This window comes from Mastacembelus armatus, unplaced genomic scaffold, assembly GCF_900324485.2.
Source record: "Mastacembelus armatus unplaced genomic scaffold, fMasArm1.2, whole genome shotgun sequence".
In the NCBI taxonomy this organism is placed as follows: domain Eukaryota; kingdom Metazoa; phylum Chordata; class Actinopteri; order Synbranchiformes; family Mastacembelidae; genus Mastacembelus; species Mastacembelus armatus.
In genome coordinates, this window is record NW_022872853.1 from 719668 (window position 1) to 742148 (window position 22481).

General features: G+C 47.5%; 1 protein-coding gene across 10 annotated transcripts in view; it reads right to left on the minus strand.

Moving 5' to 3' along the window:
* Positions 1-22481, minus strand: part of adgrg6 (adhesion G protein-coupled receptor G6) — a 55223-nt gene that overhangs the window by 2045 nt on the left and 30697 nt on the right. For 4 of the 10 annotated variants that reach the window (XM_026308197.2, XM_026308190.2, XM_026308189.2 and 1 more), the window contains 21 exons: positions 21382-21462; positions 14533-14621; positions 14021-14073; positions 13786-13824; positions 13539-13687; positions 13166-13277; positions 12987-13075; positions 12707-12771; positions 12480-12616; positions 10788-10953; positions 10501-10647; positions 10282-10398; positions 9903-9948; positions 9412-9518; positions 8972-9099; positions 8252-8520; positions 8040-8139; positions 7587-7737; positions 7355-7487; positions 6821-6922; positions 5682-5807 (listed from right to left, as the gene is read on the minus strand). In XM_026308197.2, coding sequence (XP_026163982.1) covers positions 5682-5807; positions 6821-6922; positions 7355-7487; positions 7587-7737; positions 8040-8139; positions 8252-8520; positions 8972-9099; positions 9412-9518; positions 9903-9948; positions 10282-10398; positions 10501-10647; positions 10788-10953; positions 12480-12616; positions 12707-12771; positions 12987-13075; positions 13166-13277; positions 13539-13687; positions 13786-13824; positions 14021-14073; positions 14533-14621; positions 21382-21462 — 2406 coding nt within the window. Of the gene's footprint in view, positions 1-4998; positions 5041-5681; positions 5808-6820; positions 6923-7354; positions 7488-7586; positions 7738-8039; positions 8140-8251; positions 8521-8971; positions 9100-9411; positions 9519-9902; positions 9949-10281; positions 10399-10500; positions 10648-10787; positions 10954-12479; positions 12617-12706; positions 12772-12986; positions 13076-13165; positions 13278-13538; positions 13688-13785; positions 13825-14020; positions 14074-14532; positions 14622-16444; positions 21359-21381; positions 21463-22481 lie in introns of those variants that run through there. The other 6 variants (XM_026308191.2, XM_026308195.2, XM_026308198.2 and 3 more) reach the window with 3 other exon arrangements.

A 22481-nucleotide genomic window follows, 5' to 3' on the forward strand; every position in this document is an offset into this window, starting at 1 on the left:
CAGGGACACACATAAATTATGACTTGAACATACAATAATCACTCATCAAAGAGGTTTGAGTCTCAGTCCCCTGATTTAATTTGGACAATAAAACATGTCAACACTCAAAACTCAAGCATGAGTTATTTCAGAGACACACTACAGCTTTGTTAAGGTTAAGGACCAGTACAGGACTGTGAGGGAGAGTGAATGACTCTACAGAACCAAAGTTTATTATTCCACATCACTGGATGTGTCAGAACTAACACCATGTGTCATCAGAGCCCAGACACAAACCAACATCACACTGATAATGTGAAGACCAGCAGGGAAATAGCGTCTAAAGTCTAACCAAGACCAACCACACAGGATCAACAGGGAACACCAGAACCTCCAACACTTATGGAACAAACACGCTAAAGGCACATACCATAGCAACAGGAACCAGAGAATCTCCGCCCTCACAGAACCTCTGCTATGACCCAGACCCAGACCCAGACCCAGACCCAGACCCAGACCCAGACCCACTTATTTCTGATGAAAACAAGTGAGCCAGCTCTATCTCAGGGGGAAGACCGTAAGTCGCTCCATTTCCCGAAAGTCTCACATCTAAGGTCGTGACGGCCTAAGCTGCTCTGGGAACTGGTCCCAGCATTCTGCTGCTGCTGCTTTGAGTCCAACAGAGATGAAGTTATTTTCCCAGTTTTCAATGAAGATCTGAGCAGAAATGAGGTGCCGATTATTATGCTGTTGTGTTTTTGTGATTGTGCTGTCCATCTGCACCTGATTCCTATTTCCTTCTTTACATCAGTCCAAACTAAAATAAACTGGCTGCCTGTCCATGCGTCCTGGGTGTTGTGTTGTTTTTCTCCTCCAAACAGGGTTGATTGGTTCGGCTCGTTTCCTTCCTGTTGCTATTTCTAAGCCTTTATGAGCCAGTGAATAATGCAAGGAGGCTGAGAGACGCCGGACTAGGACACATCAAGGCTTCCCACATTTCTAGAAGCATCATATTTGGATTTCATTTGCCACTTGAAAGTGTGTGTGTACCTGATGCAGAAAGACCAGTATGAAGAGTGGGATGTTTGGAATTTAACAGGCTGTGGTCTTACTTGGATCTGCTCGGCTCTCGTGGGTTTAGCTGGAGGTATGTGTTTTGGAAAGATTTGCAGGACATAATTAACGTGTACTGTCTCAGACACAGAGCTTCACTGACAGCTGTGTGGTTCTGCTGAGGCCACCGAGGAAAACAGATCTGTCTGGAATGGAGGAAAACTAGTCCTGTTTCACTTTGTTTTACAAGTGTGCAGATAATATCACGTACACCTACACAATACTGGTCATCATGTGGCCCAAGTGCAAACATGGAAAGTGAGAGGGGAGTCAGTGTCAGTATCTTGGCAGAAAAAGGGATCTCAGTCAGTGCTCAGTAGTTCCTGCTGTGTATAAACCAAACAGGACAAGACCCTGTCATGTTGTTTTGCTAAACATGCAGCAGCAGCGATTCTGAACCTCTCCTCCAAACAATGGGGTCAGGAGACAGTTGCCACTGATTATGCCCCTGGCTCCACACTGTGCTGCTGGTCCGGTCCAGAAATCCTGACCTTTGAAATGACCTGAGGGCTCACACTGGCATGTTTTTGTTGCTGCATTCCCTCTGAAATATAAACGTTTTCCTACCACTCCTGAGTGCAAACATGGAAACTGAGAGGGGAGTCGGTGTCACAGCGTCACGGCGTCAACCGCTTTCCTGAGTTAGATGTTTTGGGCTGGTGGGATTCTCTGACCTCAAACATCTGGAAACTATACAATAAGAAAGCAACGCTGACACAGAGTGAGGAGAGTGGAGGATGAATCCTGCACAGGACACGTGACGCAGAGAAGCTTGTCTGTCATTTGGTTTTTGCACTGACCATGATGGCTTGAGTGTCAGTCTACAAACTGGTTTATATTAGATTAATGTCACTATTTAACGATGTTATATTAATCAATTAAATGTGGAGACCACCCAACTCAGGAGCCTCTTTCACTGCTGTTTTGGTTTGGGTTTGCAGCAGCTTTCATTGTCCCTTTCATTGATAAAATAAAATGTAGTCAAACATTTAGCAGCTGAGGTAAAAATTCCTCCAGGAGGTGGTGGAGACCAAACACAGAGCTGGAAGAGCTCTACTTGGACTTAGAACCATCCAGTGGATCTCAGTAAAGTAGGTTAATACAGAGATGCAGTATATTAACTGTGTAGGTCTGCTCCTCACCAAGATTTCATTGAGACACAACTCTGGGACCAAAAACACTCACTGGCATGAGATCCAGTTGTTCAGCTTGGCCTGAGGGTTTAACACAGCACTCTGCTTACATTTCATTTGGAAATAGCGATGGGACGGCCTGGTGCAGAGGGTCTGCAAAGCAGGCATGGAAATACGGTGCAGCCTCAAACATGATTGAGTTAAATATTAAATATCTGCAGGTGTTGGCAATGGCTTTGCTTTGAAGGGGGCAAGAGGGTAAAAATGCTGCAGACTGATTCTGATTTTTCCATGAAACAAAAGAACTGAGAAAACTGACCAGCTGCTGAAGACCCGAGTCTGGCAAACACTTTGTGACAAGTCAACACAACATGACGATGGAAAAAGGCTTCGTTTGATGCCTGTTACGTTCAGAACTGTCCAACAATTCATGCTCATCTGGTTTCTTAGCTGGACCATGTGGAGCTGATTGAACACTGACACAGGCTGAGCACAGGGGAGGCTCCTGAGGAGTCAGGACCGTCTGGAACCGCTAACCTGCACCTCATAAGCAGATATGTTGCAGGACACATGACTCATGATCAGACCTGTATGTGAGGAGTTTGGTGGAGTTCTCTTACTGACTGGGTGATAGCTGAGTAACAATTTAAGGAATGACAGGGAGGATTAGCCAGGGTCAGTATTTGACTGCACTAAGTCTTGATAATAGGCATCTGCACCACAGTCAGCACCCTGACCTTACAGGTTCATGTGTCAAAGTGATGGTTAGGATTTTACACCCAGTAGTGCAGCGTGACAGTTTCCAGGCCATTGAAAAGAAATGAGCCTCTGAGGCGTGTCAGGGTGTGGTGACAGACTGACCCCTGTCATTGTTCGTTTTGGACTAAAAAGATCAAAAACTGACAGGGACAGTTAGGAATCTATTCCACGACAGCCTGATCAAACCCACGTACCCGTGTTTGTGAGAAGCTGCTGCTCTGTGTTTAATATGTGTTTAACTGCTGATGTGCTGACTTGGAAAAGGACACAAACATCACGGCGTTCCGCTTGGACTGTGGCGTCACACATGCTATGAAATATGGAAAGTGACACATGCCTTCATTCCTGTGGGTCCTGGACCCACACAGACAGATCACTGCACTACACTGATATGGTGCAATGCAAGTCCTCACGCACGTGTGTGGTCCACAGACTGAACACACACAAATCTGCCACCAAAACCACACGTCGGGATTTACAGCATCATCGAGCAGATCTCCTCAAGCTGCTGTGATGGAAGGAATCTGGAGACTCTCCCTGACACGCTACTGAGCATGTTTCCCCCGAGAAGCTGTGACGAACATCGACTTTGAAAGCGAGTATCACTGTTTCATGGGAGTATTAAACTGTAAAACTTAATGAGCCGCAACCAACAAAGTGACAGTTGATTTTGCATTAAAACTGGGAAAAAGCACAGAGGTCGCCTATAAATAGATGAAGTTTATAAATCCCAGAAGGCAAATTCAGGTATTTGTCTCTCACATGTTCTGGGACTGAACAGCTTTTCTCTATTAGTGACTGAAGCTGTAGAGTCTATTCAACATCGATGGCTCACAGAGATTCACACTGAACATAGTTTCATCAACGACCTATAAATTGGAAAATACCTGGTCCCATCTCGAGACGTGCTGCCTAACTCAGAGCCCTGGTCAGTTTGCACCTGTATCCGGGGTCAGCTGTGCTCGGGGACTGAGGTTAGAGCTAAAACACCAGACACAATGAGTCTAATTTGATTTTTAACATCAGCTACGAGCTAATAACAACAAACCCAGAAATGATCCTTTTGGCACCGGGAACCAAAAAAAAGTGATAAATTGCTGTTATTGGGAATTTAGTGGTGTCTGGATCCTTTTGTCTGCAGGCTGAATGAAAATTAGACGAAGATGGATTTCCCCCTAAAACCAAACACAGACATGAGACATGTCCAAAAGTCCAAATAAGTTAGTCAGATGAGTTGGATGGAAACCACACTGCACTGTTACAGCTCTATATTTAATATAGTTACAGCTTATCGTTGTATGAAAACACCAACAGGAAACCAAAAACATAAAAAAGGAAGTTTCTTTCTGGAAACATCTGGACGCCCTAAAATCTGATTCTCTGCTCCAGGATCCTTGTTTTCCTGCTTGGATCAAATTCATTATGTTTGTGACACGTAAAAGGAGCGAGCTCCCTCCCAAAATAAAGTTTTAAAGAAGAGCTGTAATTTAAAGGACAGGGGCTGTTTAGACTTTATTACTTATTTGTTATTACTATTTATAAGTTCAGACGATGAAGACAACGTTTGCCTCGTTGTTCCTGTTTGTCAAACCAAGCGTTAGCCTGTTGTTATCTGCTCTTATTAAAAACCCAAAGGAGTTAAACGCAGCAGGTGTTAGGGCAGATGCAGTCTGCTGGGGCACGCTTGTTTCTGCACCCTGGGGCAGTCTGAGTGGGTGGAGTTTGATCTGCAGGTATGAACAGCGGGTGAAAACGGACCTCCTCCCACTCAGTGCGTCTCAGGTTACGAACAAGATGGCGTGTATGTGTATGACATCACAGTGACCAGCCAATCACAACACAGAGTGACTGCTTTCCCAAAATGTCTGATAGCAAAGTCTGCAAATTTGTTTTCCTTCGTCCAAATGTTTTAACTTCGGGATCCACTTTGATCACAAGCATTTTGGGGAAACAAAGAGTGGATCACATGATGCCGGAAGCAGGAAGCCAAATAACCAATCAGCTTTAGCTTTACCTCAGTCGATCCTCCACTCCTGCTAGTGGCTGGAAGAGCGTTCTACACACCAAACACAGAAGGACATACATGAACATCACATCACTCCACGGTGAGAGATGCAGACCTGACATCATTACACCAAAAACACTGAACACAAACGACAGAAGATGCTGATCAGGAGCTGATCAAACTCTCGGAGGAAAGTAGATTGAGACTAAAGGAGCAATTCAACGTTTCAGGAAATGCTCTTATTCCCTGAGAGGGAGACCAGAGCTGGAGTCAGCACAGGTCAAACCAGCCACTTTTACAGGTGGTGGTTGGCGTCCTGCTTCTGGTCTTGGTGCTAAGCTAGGCTAACCTGGACACAGGATGTTTCTACTAGACAGAATTAAACTGCATTTAACTTCAAAACACCTCAAATAAAGTCAGAGTGAATATGTTTGAGTTTGCATGTTAATGGATGAGACTCTTGCTCAGGAAAATGTATGATCAAAGCCATAAAAAGCAGGTGCTGCAGCGAGACCTGAACTCCAGACAGGCTGTGTAAACACGGTGGAAGCTGCTGCAGTGGAGGAACCTGCTACAAATCAAGCTTCATGTTTTTCTTTCCATCTCATCTTAAAGCCCCTTTATCTTCCCTCCATCTCTCTCTGCGTCCCGCTCACCTTTGGCTCTTTGAAATGATGATTTCAGGCCCTCACCTGTGTTGCTGTGTCGTTTGGGGAACGGGTTCAGTGTAACTTTGGCCTTGGAGGTCCAGTTGGCGGTGCTGGAGCCGAAGGAGCTGGACACCTTCTTGGTGTTGTTGGTGGCCGTCTTACTCCAGTCTGCAGACAAACAGACACTTTAATGCATCAGAACTCTGCTCCTGATCAGAGGACTGGCTTCCAGTACACGTACTAAGGAGATCTCAACACAACATTGAACATTGTCATCCCCACCGCTTTATTTTTCTCTAGGTTCTTGCCTCTGTTTATCTTTTTTTAATCCTCTACTTCCTGTTTTCCACCTTGATTAAAGGAACAACTGCTCCATAGATGATCAATTAAACAGCCTGGCCCTGATTGTGTCGAACAGTAAAAATGTCCTTAATGTCCTGTGACAAAAAAAAACTCCCAAGGTGACAAATCCTACAACACCCAGGATGCATTGCATTAACTGTCTTATGCACTTTGCCTTCTCACCCTCGTCCCATCTGCACCAGAGGAAGCTGTCATGGATTATTACTCAGCAAACATCAATAATACAGAACAGATGTGCAGACATTTATTTTGCCGTCTGTCTGTAACCCAGTGGTTTGTTGGAAATGAGGGTCCAGTTTTCCCCTGACAGGTTCTTACTGCAGGTCCAGGCCTTTTTGTGGCCTTGAACATAAATATTACATAATATTTTCTGTCAAAGAAACATCCGTTCTGGTGAACACAACACTTCCTCTTGCCCTGACACCCCCAGAGACATAAAACTGTTCACATGATCACATGCAGAAAATATGTGTGAAAACATGGAGCAGTCATGAACTTTTCTTGTTGTACTTGTGGTTTTAGTGAGGAATCCAGGGGCTCAAAGCCATTTCAGAGGCGTTCCCACAAAATAAGACTAAATGAAACAGCAGCAGAACAGGACATCCACAGCCTAAGTGCACCTGGAGGACTTCCTGAGCCGACTCTCTTATCTGATTTTATTAGCTGCAGAGCTGAGGGGACTTAGCTCTCATACTTTAATAAAGTTTCTGCTGCTGTGGGAACAGACAGACTGGATTCCCAGAGACAGACGGGAATTAGCTTTATCGTCGAAGATCACCCCGAGCCAAAGAAACAAACAGACAGGTAAACAAACATACCCGAGTTGTCCGACAGTCTGAAGCGGCCGCAGCACAGGTATCTCCTCCACTGCTTCTGGACGTTTTCTTTCAAGGCACAGTGGAAGATAAAGATGAACAGACCTGGGGAAAAGGGGAAAATTCACTTTTGATATTGTTTTAAAACACAGGCTCATCTCCAGACAGACCACAGAGACCAGACTGAAAGTCACACAGCACAACAGCCCTAAACCTCTTTGTTTAAGGAGGCTGCCATACACTGAACCCAGGTCATTCAGGTGTTTTAAGGCTCAGGTTAACGTGGCTTTAGGCTGCACAGCAGAGATTTAGCTGGAGCTGTCGACACCCTGACATCCAGAGCTGGACAAAGAAAACACACAAACAGGACAGATGACGAATACAAATATAAAAAAGATGTTTTCCCGTGTGTGCAGAGAGGCCGACCATCTGAAGCTTGTCTGAGAAACCTGTGTTCACTTAAATAAGAACAATCATGCTGGTCTGAGTGGCCCTGCAGTGTCTGAGTCCCCAGAGGTTCCCCAGAGGTTCCTGTACCTTGCAGGGAGTTGAAGATGGTGAAGAGGTACATGAAGGCCAGGCTGACGGGACCCCAGGCGAACAGGGCGAAGCCCCACGTCATCCCCAGCAGGAAGGTGAGGCTGATGACGCTCCGCAGGTTTCGCAACACCTGGATCACAACAGACGAGTGTGTGGTTCAACATCACTCACTAATTCCAGGCTCTGACATGCAACTGACATGCAACATAACGAGAGGGGGACCACAGACCTCCTCTCGCAGCGTGCGGTTGGTGCGTTTGCCGTTGCGGCCACAGATCTGCTTCATCACCACGATGAACATGGCGACGTTCAGCAGAAACATCAGGCAGAAGTAACCGACGCAGGTGGTGTAGAAGACGACGGGGTTGTGGATCCAGCAGCTGAGGACGGAGACCACACATGAAAACATCAACACACAGACTTGTTTCATCTGCCGGGCCTTTTATTCTGACTGCAACTAACAGCTTCATTATCGACTCATCTGCCAATCGTTTCCTCAATAAATGGATTATTTGTTTTATCAAGCGTCTAAAACCAAACATCTCCAGTTCAGGCTCATAGAAAACAGTGAAGGTTAAATCAGGCCTGGACACCAGGACCATGGCCTCAGTATTCTGGGACTGTCTTTGTGTCCGTTAGGCCTAAACATACACACAACTCACAACAACAACAATTCACTCACAACTCTGATCCGTCTCCGGAGTCCTCGCTGCCGTACGTTATCAACCCATATGAGTTTTTACTGGCTGCGACAACGATGCACACCAGCAGCGCAGGGAGTCCTGCAGAAAAAAACACACCCAACAGGGTCACTTCAGACTTTCATCCCATTAAAGTACAGAAGACATGTTTCAACTAGAGAACTAAAGGGGTGTGAGATTCTAAATCAGTCACCCCATCCGACGATGCAGAACTTGAGGATGTATCGACGGATGTACGTGTTGAAGACTTTGACCAGAGCGATGTACATGTGGATGGACTCCAGCCCCATCCAGGTGAAGGAGGTCAGGAGGAAGTAGTGCAGGAGGATGGCCACAGACGGACACAGCCATTCGCTTTTCAGAGTGGCCAGCCAACCATCCAATAGGAAGACCATGTTGAGTAACAACAAGGACGCACTGAGGTTCATCAGGATCTTCGATGGGTAGTCGCGCCGAAGTTTTCTGTGACGACAAAAGAGAAAGAGATGCAGTGAGTGTTTAAACTTTAGTTTCTGTGGTTTGTGCTCAGTCTCACAAAGACCAGACCCTGGACTGCACAGAAGGCCAACAGCAGTGAAAAGAACTTCCTGGACCAGATGTTTCAGTCTCACCATCTACAGTATCAGTGCTGGAACAGACTCAGACACTAAAATCAGACGAAGGCCACACACAGCAGCGCTCCACCTGCCTCCACCTGCTCTATGGAATCACATGTAAGGGGCATTATGGGTAATCACCGGTCACAGAGACCAGGACCAGCATCCCTTCAGAAAGTGTTCTCATGGTTTACCTTTCAGCATGGAGGGAGCTTTAATACTGTCTGTCCCACCAACTGATACTGACAAACACAAACTCTCTACTGTCTGGAGGCTCAGACGGGGTCAGTTCACTTCCTTCCCCGTCTGGGACTCACTCGAAGGCGATGTAGGTGAGCAGCGTGGCCGCAGAGAAGATGGCGGAGACGCCGCAGCCCATGTAGGTGATGAAGGTCAGGATCCTGCTGTTCCTCGGGTCTATGTTAGGTGAAACTCCAGAAATGTCCTGGACAGAGAGAAGCAGCACAAATAAAGTTAAGTGCAATAAAGAAACCAGGTTGAAGGAAAATGACGTAATTAAAGTCTAATGTTTGCCTTGACACCGCAGGTGTGTGTGTGTGTGTGTGTCACTCATAGCATCTGTCCACTATCTGTCCTATCACATTCCACATAACAGCCACTGTGATATTCTCCCAAACCAGGATTACTGTGGGAAACACTAAGCTCAGCAGATTTTGCTGCATTTCAAAAATCTGCATCAAAAAGTTTCTGATGTTTGTTTTCCTGTGAGCTGTTCCTCAGATTCACACACACTAACCATGAGGATGCCGAAGTGGGTCAGGTGGTCACACAGGCAGACGGTTCTGTTGCTGCTGGACTCATTGGACACTTTGCAGCCTGTTCCGTTCCAGCCTCCAGCTCCATCTGGTGGCAGCACACAGGTTTTACATTACAGTCACTGTCTCTGTCCCTTTAACACTGAAGACACACGAGGACTAGAAGACAAACTCAAAGCAGAAATGAGTGAGGATGTACTTTTCTTCTTCCCCTCCACAGATGGATGATATGTTACAGCCTCAGAACGTTTGTTTCACAGGAGAAAAGAAGCTGCACATAAAACACCTGGAGGTTCAGGTGCACGATAAGACCTGAGCCTGTAAAAATGCAGCAGGAAGAACCAGGAGATGAGACAGATCTGATGGAAGGTGCTCAGAAAACCTCAGGTGGGTCTTTGTGTAAGGAGGTGAACGTCTCCCTGCAGGTGTGAGAACCTGCAATGAACCTGAAGTGAACGAGTGACAGACTTACTGTTCATGCTGAAGTCCCAGAACATGCACACTGGATTGAGGGGGGGCTGTCGGGGAGGAAGACACAACACAGTATCAGTTCATCGCACCCGTCACCGAACATCTGCCTTCACCTTCACAGTGACTGATTGTTCCTCACTATCAAATTCACTGTGTAAATCAGGCCGTCAGTACCGGACCAGTCCCAGAGCAACAGACCCCCACAAACAAATCAGATCCCGTGACCCGTCACAATACTCCACACACAGTACGAGGACACTTTAACTGGAGATTTGCCTCCACAGATATAAATAATAAAAAATGAAAGGACAGAAGAGAATACCACTGTCCTGCACACAAGTCAACACACACACACACAGCACATGCAAACACAACAGCACCTGTGCAGACAGGTGAGCGATCTCGATCTGCACCGGCTCCTTCAGGCCACTGATGGAAAAGTTTCCCACGCTGCTCGCCACCACGTAGCTGTTCAAGGAGCGACCGTGCTGCTCTTTCTGGAAAAACAGCAGCAGGTTATTTACCTGCTCACAGGACAAACACCTGGGGCTGCTAAAAACACATCACATCTGGCCCTGTGTGCTGGGCCGGGGTCTGACCTGGAAGAGGTTTGTGTTGCTGAAGAACATGAAGTTGATCCTGGACAGAGTCGACGTGTTGGCTTCGCTCAGAGAGATGTCCGACAGCAGAGAGGCCGGGAGCGTGACCTGAGCCAAGGGGTTAATCCTCTCCGCCTCAAAATCGATCTGACAGGGAAGGGGGGCAAACACAAACCTCTAGAAACCACCGCAGCTACACAGCAACCTCTGCTCGTGACGAGCTAAAGCCCATAGATGGGTCCACTTGGACCTTTCAGAGGAGGAGGCTCGAAACCTCGACCTGTTACCTGTGGCTCGGTGGAGTTGGGAGGTATGAAGGCGCTGAAGGATGTTCCGTTGAACAGGCTGGTGTTCAGAGCCAAAATGCCCAGAGCCAGGTGTCTGGAGGTGATGTTGACGGACGGGCCCTCGAACTCCAGCTTCTGGACCAGCTCATCCACCGTCCTCAGAGCTCTGAGGGCAGAGAACAATGGACTGAGAACCACATTCAAAAAGACCTGCTGTTCACTGACACATCCATGAAATGCTGTATGTTGCGATGAAACAAGACTCAACTGGATTTCTACAGAACATGTTGGAAGGACTGGAAAGGTAGAGCACACTACAGTAGAATAAAGATAGAACATAGAACAGTATAGAACAGAGCGCGGTAGAACACATTCCAGTGGAAATGGACAGAACAGTGCACAGTAGAACAGTATAGAACAGAGTGCAGTAGAACAGTAGAACAGTATAACAGTATAGAACAGAGCGCAGTAGAACAGTATAGAACAGAGCGCAGTAGAACAGTATAACAGTATAGAACAGAGTGCAGTAGAACAGTATAGAACAGAGCGCAGTAGAACAGTATAACAGTATAGAACAGAGTGCAGTAGAACAGTATAGAACAGAGCACAGTAGAACAGTATAACAGTATAGAACAGAGCGCAGTAGAACAGTATAGAAGAGAGCGCAGTAGAACAGTATAACAGTATAGAACAGAGTGCAGTAGAACAGTATAGAACAGAGCGCAGTAGAACAGTATAACAGTATAGAACAGAGTGCAGTAGAACAGTATAGAACAGAGCACAGTAGAACAGTATAACAGTATAGAACAGAGCGCAGTAGAACAGTATAGAACAGAGTGCAGTAGAACAGTATAGAACAGAGCGCAGTAGAACAGTATAACAGTATAGAACAGAGCGCAGTAGAACAGTATAGAAGAGAGCGCAGTAGAACAGTATAGAACAGAGTGCAGTAGAACAGTATAGAACAGAGCGCAGTAGAACAGTATAACAGTATAGAACAGAGCGCAGTAGAACAGTATAGAAGAGAGCGCAGTAGAACAGTATAGAACAGAGTGCAGTAGAACAGTATAGAACAGAGCGCAGTAGAACAGTATAACAGTATAGAACAGAGCGCAGTAGAACAGTATAACAGTATAGAACAGAGCGCAGTAGAACAGTATAGAACAGAGCGCAGTAGAACAGTATAGAACAGAGTGCAGTAGAACAGTATAGAACAGAGTGCAGTAGAACAGTATAACAGTATAGAACAGAGCGCAGTAGAACAGTATAGAAGAGAGCGCAGTAGAACAGTATAGAACAGAGTGCAGTAGAACAGTATAGAACAGAGTGCAGTAGAACAGTATAACAGTATAGAACAGAGCGCAGTAGAACAGTATAGAAGAGAGCGCAGTAGAACAGTATAGAACAGAGCGCAGTAGAACAGTATAGAACAGAGTGCAGTAGAACAGTATAGAACAGAGCGCAGTAGAACAGTAGAACAGGACAGAACAGAGCGCAGTATAACAGTATAGAACAGAGCGCAGTAGAACAGTAGAACAGGACAGAACAGAGCGCAGTATAACAGTATAGAACAGAGCGCAGTAGAACAGTAGAACAGGACAGAACAGAGCACAGTATAACAGTATAGAACAGAGCGCAGTAGAACAGTAGACAGAGTCCAGCAGACACAGCCGGCGGCGGCTGGGAGCCTACTTCTCGGAGGTGGCGGCGAGCGCCGTCTCGGAGCTGCTCATCACGTTGGAGATGATGGTGACGACGGTGGACGCCAACGTCTGGTTGATCTTGGCCACGTTCACCAGCTCCTGCACCTTCGTCACAACTTTGGACACCTGCAGACACGCAGCAGAAGAAGAATTCACTTCCTGTCGCCACACGGCTTCTCCACATCACACTCAAGTCTGTGCTCACTCAAGTCCCACCTCCTCATTGGACAGCTCGTTGTTGGTGATGACGGCGAGCTGCACCGCCACCTCCACTGCATTTTCTGCAAGAACACACAGGACAAATGACTTCCTGTTCCCAGTAGAAATGCGGAGCTGGTTCTTCAACATCATACACACTGTGATATCAATATTATACAATCAAACGCATAATAACACACAACGTTAGTTTATTTTTCATATTGTGTTCCATTTTGTTCTCTGCCCATTTCAGGGGAACTCACAGGTGAGAACCTGATTGGCTGCTGGATCAGCGTACCTGCTGACACCTCGATGGTGTCGATGTCCTGGCAGCTGCTGAAGTTGGCAGCGGACCAGTGGGAAGAGTAGTTCTGGGGATTGATCAGACTGAGGAAAAACCAAAAGACACATGGACAAATCAGCATCTCTGACCAGAGGGGAGTCGTGTGTGTGTGTGTGTGTGTGCGTGTGTGTCACCAGGTCCTGGAGGCGCTCTCCTCCTTGTTGGGGAAGCAGGGCAGGTGCAGGGTGACGTTGGGTCTGCTCTCAGGCCAGTGGTAGTGAAGACGACTCTCCTCGGGACAGTTTTCTGTCAGGACGGGAAACAGGAGTTAGAGCAGCTGAAGAAAAGATGTAGAGAGACACGACGACAGGGAGCAGGACCCTGGACGAAACAGAGCTACAGAAACCTGAACCAGCCAGAGACCTGCGTCGTAGTTTACTGCTCCTCTACTGTGACGTTTTATTATCATGAAATATGATAAAACCCATTTTACAGCAGTGGTTTGTTACTGTCCCAGCTTTGTCTCATTTAGAACCTGATTGTTTTATCTGTTGTTTCTTCTCTTACCAATCAACTGCACATCAATGGAGGCGGGCTGGATCTGCAGTCCGTCGCCCATCAGTCCCGCTCTGCTGGACAGATTGACGGACACAGCAGTTTCGTTCAGACTCTCGTTGGTGACGTAGTGATAAACCAGCAGGGCCTGACAAGTGTAACTGCAGAGACACAACACACCTGAAACCTGCTGACACTCAGGACCAGAACGGATAATGGGCTCTGTGTGACTCTGCGGGGTCAAATGTCAGCGCGTTACCTTGTTGGGCTCCCTCCGGTCTGTAAAGCAGCCTGGACCCTGCAGGGTCAGACAGGTTAAAGGTGAGGAAACAGGAAAACAGTCGTGAGGATTTGATACGCTGAACAACACATGTAATTTTGCCTTTAACTGGAAACTGGATACTCACCCTCCACATGAAAAACGACATATTTGCAAACATAATATCTGACATACTGCAAACACTGTGAATCCTCCACCTGCAGGTTAGGATTACCTGATGTTCTCGAGGGAGACGTGATGGGTCAAGTTCCAAAACGTTTGCCCCAGCTGGAAGAAGGAAACAAACCACAGGCTTTTACATTCACACATTTGGTGTTTTGGTTGTTCTGTCCTGGCTCCTAGAAACCAGGACCAGCACTTTCTGCTGTCTTCACTTTTCTCACAGTGAATATTGGAAGATTATTAGTTTTGTTTTAGTTTTCAGTGAATTTTACCATGAACAAGGAGTCAACAGGGGCTCCTGACTCATCGAGGGCCCTGTAGTGGATTAATGCAGCCATGAGACTTTCAGTCCTGAGGAAATGTGGAAGACTTGAGGTTTGTGTGTGTGTGTGTGTGTGTGTGTGTGTGTGTGCAGCTGAGCTTTCTGGATTTAAGAAGTGACCTAAACATTTTATTAGACCTACTCACTAAATATTTGACATTATATATATTTATCTGGGGGTCAGAGGTCGAACCTGCATAAATTAGCAGAGTGGAAGACAAACACAGCCGGACTTTTCTTACCCAGTCAGTCACATCTCGCTCTACGTCCACCTGGGGCAGCACGGAGTCACCGTCATCCACCACGAAGGAGATCCGGTAGAACAGCACCTCTGCAAGTGAAGGTGTGAGGACAGAGCGAGGGAGAAACAGAGAACCAGGCTTCAGTCTCGTGCCTGCACAGGTTATTTCCCACATAATGAGGCTCTTTGCACCTGGGCCACATAGCAGGAGATGAATGGGGGGTGGGGTGGGGGCTGGAGCTGAGCGACTTCTGTAAAAATCCAATTTCACAGAGTGAATGACAAGGAGGAATGTGGCGGCTGACAGATAACAGCAGCCAGAGGAACAGTCATTATGATTTCTTTTCTTAGTGAATGGGATCATTTCGAATGTGTCGGTGGGGGGGGACGCGGTCGCGCTGCAGCACTTTGTCATCTGCGTCATTAACTTTTAAATCTGTGTGTCTGCAGTCACAGCTCCACTTTAGAACATAAAGAACACGTCTGCTTACATGCAGAAACTAACTACTGCTAATTTTACACTTTTCCAGGTTTATCTGTGGAGGTGTAAAAATGTACACAGGACAGTATTTCATTCTCATTTTACTTCCTACCACGATCACATAATATTGGAGGACATATTATTTTACTCCATTTTTATTTGGCTTGAAAAAAAAAAAAAAGATAAACTTCCTGTTTAAAGAAAAACTTCAGGTGATGATCCAATAATGTGACATACACTGTCATTTGTCCCCCAGATAAACTGGATTTAGTGTTAATCATACATCTCCAGTGTTTCTGCAGTGACTCTCCTGCTATGCTCCACAATGGCCACTGAGTGGCGCTGCAGCATCTGTGTTAGTAAGTGCTAGTAGACTAGAAGAAGTCCACTCCATCAGCTCTGGTGGGAGACCCTGCACGGCTTCAGTGACTTGTGTTCCTGAGGTTTGGGGAGCAGCTGGTTAGTCCAAGGTGCCTGATATTTCACAGTCACAGAGCAGGACGTCTCCACCTGGAGCTGGATGGACTGAAAAGCTCAGGAGAATGTAGTCAAGGGGGTAAAAATCAGAAAGATAAAAGGTGGAGGTGACATCTTCACAGTGGGGGAAGGAAAGAGGTGCAGGAGAGAGAAAGAGCGAACTACAATCCCTTTGATTGAACTACAAATACCAGCTAAGTAGCACATTTTGACTGGGCAACTAGAATGTGGGCTAATGATCACACGTGGACCAAAATGGTAACAGACCAGTCACCGGAGTCCTGTACCTGAGGGATCCCATTCACCTGATGGCAGCTTTTCTATCAACCACTGAGTCTACACACTGATTCAGAACCCGACCACCTTATCAAGTCCTTTAAAGGTGTATTCAGTCTTAAAATCTGGAGCATCTCACCAAGCTTTGTTTGGAATCAACACACGATAAGGCCAAAGTCTGTGGACACCTGAACAATACACATGATATCTAACACATTACAGGGTGTCACTGATGTGGGTGATGAGACCTGGTTCTCCATCAGAGGTGCTGCAGACCAGTCCCATCCCTCCACACCAAACTGGACAAACTGGAGTTTCCTTATGGCCTTGACTTTGTGCATCCTATTAAAATATCATGGAACTGTCTGCTGCCACATTAGGATTCCTCTGGACCTGGGATTAAAGGTTTGATGCAGACAGGTGTCCAAGTCCCTTTGGCTATAAAGTGCACATTTCAATCTGCGACACATCACTGTTGTGTTAAACACTTCTGTTAACCCTTCGTCTGCCTTCCACAGACTTTAAGACTAAATACAACTTCCTATGATGAATTTTGTGCATATGCATGCTATGGTCAATACAGATGATTGTTTTTCTTAATTTTCTACATCTACATTTTTTGACATACTGTTCCCCGATGACAGTCCACACAGACATGTAAAATGAAAGCGCTGTTTACACTGGCATGGCAGCGCTGGCTTGGTGCTTAAATTCACAGTTGGGGGTCCAGCCGTGGTGCGTGCCGTGGCCTTTTTGAGGCCCCCGCTGCTCGTTGGCGTACTGACTGCTTTGAACGTAGTGGGAAGGGGGAAGTCTCTCACATTACTGTGATCTGGTGTCATTGCCCCACTCACTGATACACCTGAGCTCTGACTCCCACTGTTATTGGACCTGCTAGGACCTGAGTTCACACCAGGTCCTGAAATGGTCACATGTGACTTGGTGGATGTTGGTTTGTTGCCTGTCGCATTCCCCTGAGATGCATCCGTATGTGTGTTATGTGTGGAATCATTTGACCTTATGGTTGGGTTTGCAGGGTGGTTGACATTCCCAGGAGGTGGAAGTCCAGAAATGACGCCTTGTTCTCGGGCATCAACAGATGAGCCAGTGGGGAATCTGGATGATGGGGTGGTGATACTGAGGCCAGAAGTGTGCAGGGGGACTGGAAGAACCACAGGATCAGCAGGTTGTGTTGATTCTGTAGGACTAGGCTGAATGGGTGCAGAAGAAGGGTGGAGAGAGGTGGTTTGCATTTCTGCAGGAAATAGCTGTGTGTTCAGGGCAGCTCCTGGATTTAGAGTCTCATTAGGTTGAGCGGTTGCAGTGTTCTCTATTAAATCCACTACACTGGTGTTCACTGCTGAAGACGCCAGCCCCCCAGCAGAAGCATGTTCACCTGCAAAATGGGCTTTTGGAACAACATCTGAAGGGTCAAATGAGGCAGAGAGATGTGACTGTGTTGCAGCTGCAGTTTGATTATTTGAGGCCTCACCTGAGGAAACTGGACCATCAACAAACCTGGACTCATTTGCTTGGTTCGAGTTTTTTGAAAGTTGTTGTAAAACCGTGTCCTGGTCAAACACTTCAACAGCAGCAGGAGGCAGCGACTGGCTGGGTTTCAGTTTGTCATCAGGGAGTGTTGAAGCGTGGTCCAGAGGAAGGCCAACTGTGATGAGCCGCTGCACTGACTCCGCTGGCTGGCTAACAGGGTTTTTGGCCGACAAAGAGCGAAGTTCTGCTTCTGCCATGCTGGCGGATAATGCTGGAATGGCCACCCTGGTTGTGGGGAGCGAAGGGAGAGAAGGGGTGGTGGCAGATGAGGTGGTTATGGAGGGAGGGATTGCAGGAGAAAGGTGAACAGAAAGAAAAGGAGGTGTGAAAGCTGCTGCAAGAGAAAGCGAAGGAAACACTGAGGGTGAAAGGAGAGGGGGAGTAAGGGCAAGAGAAATGAGCCCCCCGACATCCACATGTGCAGCTGCAGTGCCTGTGTCTTTCCCTGACCTCTGACTCATGTCGACTTTCTCACTTGCATCCAAAAACCCGTGTGAGTGTGTGAGCGTCTGTGTGTGTGCTGAACTGTGAGTGTGGATCAGCCGGTCGGGGTGTTCAGCATTAGTGTGTGTCAAGCCTGAGTGCTGCGTATAATCAAGCCCTGAAGCGTGCTGGGGGGTTGCGGTGCCAAGCCTCGCACTGGGCCCACTGTGGAGCGGCAGCGTCTGGGTCGGTGCCATGACAGATGGATTGGACAAAGGGGAATTGGGGGGATTAGACACACTGTCACAGCCTGTGAGTGAACGAGACCCCCCTGAAGCAGTGTCTGCCTTCACCTGGTTATCATGTGAGATTGTACGCTGCAGACTGCAGGGGTCTGTGGCAAAGCTCAGGCTGGTCTGTCTGTCTTGTGACCCAGATAAAGTTGTCTGGGCTGAGAGATGGGAGTTCTCAGTGACAGGGTTAGGGGAGGGTGAGGAGGAAGGCACTGTTGTTTCCTCTCCCACCTTAGCTGCCTGCACCTCTGTGGCAGCAGGAAGAGTCAGAGCTGAGACGCTGAGCGAGAGGCTGTCAGCGTGATGGGAAGGAGGCCTCAAAGTCAAAAGAAAGGGATTTGAAGAAGCAGAGTGCAAACCTCGTCTACTATCAATATTTTCCTGGAGCAGAGCCGGGATGTGCGCAGACGCCCAAATGCCAGCTGTTGGCCGGGATCTAAAGCCAGCGTCAGGCTGAGCCGGTGGACGTGACTCGGCTGGCAGAGTATACACACCTCTCAAATCTCTCTGATCTGAATGAACTGAGAACCGACTGACTGACAAACTGACTGCAGGAGACGAAGGCCACGACATCACTGAAGAATCCAAATCAGGGTCATGCAGCTCCAGCTGTGACAGTGATGGCTGTATTTGAGCGGGTAAATCTGGTGTCAGTGTCACAGAACCGGAGGCCAAATCCTCGACAGATAATCCTGAGGGAGGTGGATAAAGCTGACTAAAGGCTGGGTCTATAGGAATCCCAGCTGAACTGACTAATGAACCTGCATGAAGGAGCTGATTAGCCTTCACCTTAGGGTTATATGATCTGAAATGTTCTGATAAATTGTTAGAAGACCTTTCAGCAGGGAGTAAATGGTAATCAGGGATCTGTGGTATTTCAGGTTCACTATGGGCTTTAGAAAAGACAGGAAGAGACAGCAATGAAGGAAGGAAAAATAAAGCAGAAGGCCGAAAGTCCCTGCTAACTCCTGACTCTGGAACGTGAACAGATTCAACAACACCGTCAGTTTCTGAAAGAGAGGGTGGAAGAGGAGCGGTGGGGGACCAGAGGGGTGAGGCAGGAGTGAGAGTGTTAGAGGAGGAAGGAGGTGAGGAGGATGGGAATCGTAAAGATGAGGAGCAGTGAGGGATGATGTCAGGAGGAGACACAAAAGGGTTGGAAAAAGAAGTTTCAGTAAAAACAGGAGAAAGAGAGAATAAAGTTCTTCGGGGAACGAGCTGCATGGACGAGCCTCTCTGTCCGTCTGTACTTCGGGCTGCTGCACTTCCGTCTGGTTGGTACAGACTGTCCAGTGGCTTTAAAGGTGGTGAGGAATGGGAAATCTGCTCTACGTGTTCCTGCTGCTGCTGCACTGAAGAAGAAAAGATGTGTTTAGGGAAAATCTCCTGTGTGATGAAAACAGAGGAGCTCTGTTGTACCACAGGAAGAGACGGCGTTGGCTGCACGGAGCGAAGGGATGGAAGGGAGGGAATGAGGAGAGATGGGGTTAGTTGAAAAGTCAGTGTTTCCAGTTGTTGAGTGGCAGCTTGTGGGTAGAGACTTTCCTCTAGCTTGTGTCCACTTGAACTAGTGTTGTTTGAAAGGCTGTGGTGGGTTTGATCTCCTGTCGAAGTCTGAGAAACAGTTCCTGGAGGGATCTGAGACCGGTTGATGGATGTAACTGTTCTTGGCATCGATCTGTCTGAGTGGGTTAGAGAAAGCACGCTGCCCACTAGCAAATCACTCGATAGACTTTCTGAGTCGTCATGGAAACGTGTTTGGACGAGCAAATGTCCTCGCTCAGAAGCAGTGAAGGGGCGTGTGACAGGAGAGAAAGTGCGACGAGGCTCCGACTTGTTGAACTGTTGGTTTTGTACGTCAGGGCTGATGATGACTGGAGAGATGGTGGAAGGTTCGTCCAAAGGGAAGGCAGCATCAAGCTCATACAAGATAAAAGCATCATACACGATCGACCCGGTCCCCACTGAGGACTCAGCACTCAGGGGTTCAGTCCAGTTTCTCACTGCAGCTGTTTGGTTTTCCCCACCACTCAGGCTTACCTGTGGCACTAGAGGTTTGTTCTTTCTGTTGCTGACTGATGATGATGATGACAGGGGTGATGAAGACTCCTTTGGATCTAAAGCCCCCTCTCTACACACCCATGGAGATGACAAAACCCCTGCTGCAGGAAGGTGTTCGGACTCTAGACTGGTTGCAGGGGTCTCCATGTTGGAGTTTGGTTGGTGTGTTAAGTGTGACGGTGATGTAGGCTGAGCTGGTGCAGGTAAGTGACTAGTTGTGTGCACTGCATATCCCAACATGTGTGTTGAGTTTTTCAGGCCAGGTGTGAATCCAGGTGAGTATCTGAATCCTCTTGTAGGCCGGGCTGTGGATTTGAGTTCAGGTTTTGTGATGTGAACCACCCGTCTGAGAGGTGGCTCAGTGGGAGTCGGATGTCTTCCTCTAGTCGGCCTCTTCCTCCCCTGCCAGATCAATGGCGTGGAGATGAACCCTAAGGAGGTCTTGGAGCTACGATGCCGTGGGGGCCTGGGGAGGGAGGCTGGAGGCCGAGGGCGAGAGGATTCAGGTGGAGCTGGGGGAGCCGGAGCTGAGAGTCTGGGCTGATTCACTGGATGGGGGGGCCTAGGAGTTTGGCCTGGAGGACTCAGCTGACCAGATACAAGGGTCCTACGCAGAGAGGCCCGTCCAGGATTGCTGGGAATGAAAGCAGGCCTTGTTTCTCGGCTTCTGAGGGCTGAAGGAGGTGGAGGTGTGTGGGAAAAAAGTCCAGCAGCAGTTAGTCCAAAAACATGCCTTCTGTGGAGAGCAGCGGGACCAGAGGCCAGTGGCTTGGACTGGGAAGCAAAGTCTGCAGGCTGCTGAAGAGTAACAGCAGCAACAGTTGTCTCCTCCTCTGTCGCCAGGATCGATGTCCAAAAATACATAAAAGTAAAAGCATTTCAGCAGAGATTAAAAAGCAAATGGAGAAACATCTTTTGTCACTTTCTCATCAGAGAACCAGAAAAAAACATGAGGATCAAAACATGAGACAGGCAACACAAAATAAAGATGAATTAACGAGAGATGAATTAAAGAGTGTACCATGTGACCATAAGAGACCAACCAAACGAGCACCTGTATAACGAGGTTAGTTTTTACTGATTAAATTGTTAGTGGCAGCTGTTCCAGGCAATAACGAAGAACCTGAACCAAATGACAAAGACGACACAACAAGACGAAACAAAATCTAGTAAAATATGATTTTATACGTCAGGACCACTGATTCAAACAGCAGCAGATTCAATAACAACCAACCAAAGGCTTCAGACAGACAGGCCGCTCTACTGAAGGCATGCAAGAGCATCTTACCTGAGGACGCAGCAGCAGCGACAGTGTTAGTGGTTGGTTGGTTAGTAGTTACTGTCAGCAGAGGAGTCGCTGTTCCTGCAGCTGTGTGTGGGGAGGAAACAGGAGAAACGTGGGAAATGGAGGAAGCCAAAAAACAAAAGACGAGAATCTGAGGAGCAAAAAGGAAAGACATTCTCACAGCACACTGCACGGTGCTGGTGGTTTCAGGGGTTTAGAACGTGGACAGAACTGAGCTGAAATCAAAATGTCTCAGATCCACAGGAGCATCTGAAGAACAGGATGCAAATCAGTTTTCTACCAACACGTCTAAACCAAAGCAAATGAGAAACTGTTCTGTTCCTCATCATCCACGGTTTAACTGGATTCATATTCTAACTACTCCTGACCCCATGACTGTTGACGTCCTGCAGTACTCCCTGTATTACAGTATCACAGCAGCTTTACTGCTCTGAGTTATTGCTGTCAGCTCTGATAAAGACCTGCAGACCCCCAACCTTCTAAACAGGATCCGGTGCCGTGTCGGATCCTGTCGGGTCTCTGCAGCAGGTTCTGTGGAAATCGAATGTCTCTCTGGCACTGGTGCTCTTACCATGTGCTGGTGGGTTAGTAGCTGGGCTGTTAGTGGTAGCAGAGGAAACGGCTGGCACGCTGCTGGACGTCTGGGGGGCTACAGGAAATACACAACCACAGAATGTCATGACATCTCAACAGACACATGCTGCAGAGGCAACGTGCACTGATGCGTGTGCAGGTTATTGGTGCACGTAGTGCACCTCTTCCTAGATAAGAACAGCCTGCTAACCTCGGTCGAACTGTGGTGGGACTGATGCATGTGAATAAAATATCTATGTGAGTACAGGACGTCTGATAAATGGTCAGCTACCTTACCCTGGGGGGTGCTGGGTGCAGCAGATGCAGGGGTAGATGTAGATGCAGGGGTAGATGTAGATGCAGGGGTAGATGTAGATGCAGGGGTAGATGCAGGGGTAGATGTAGATGCAGGGGTAGATGCAGGGGTAGATGTAGATGCAGGGGTAGATGCAGGGGTAGATGTAGATGCAGGGGTAGATGTAGATGCAGGGGTAGATGTAGATGCAGGG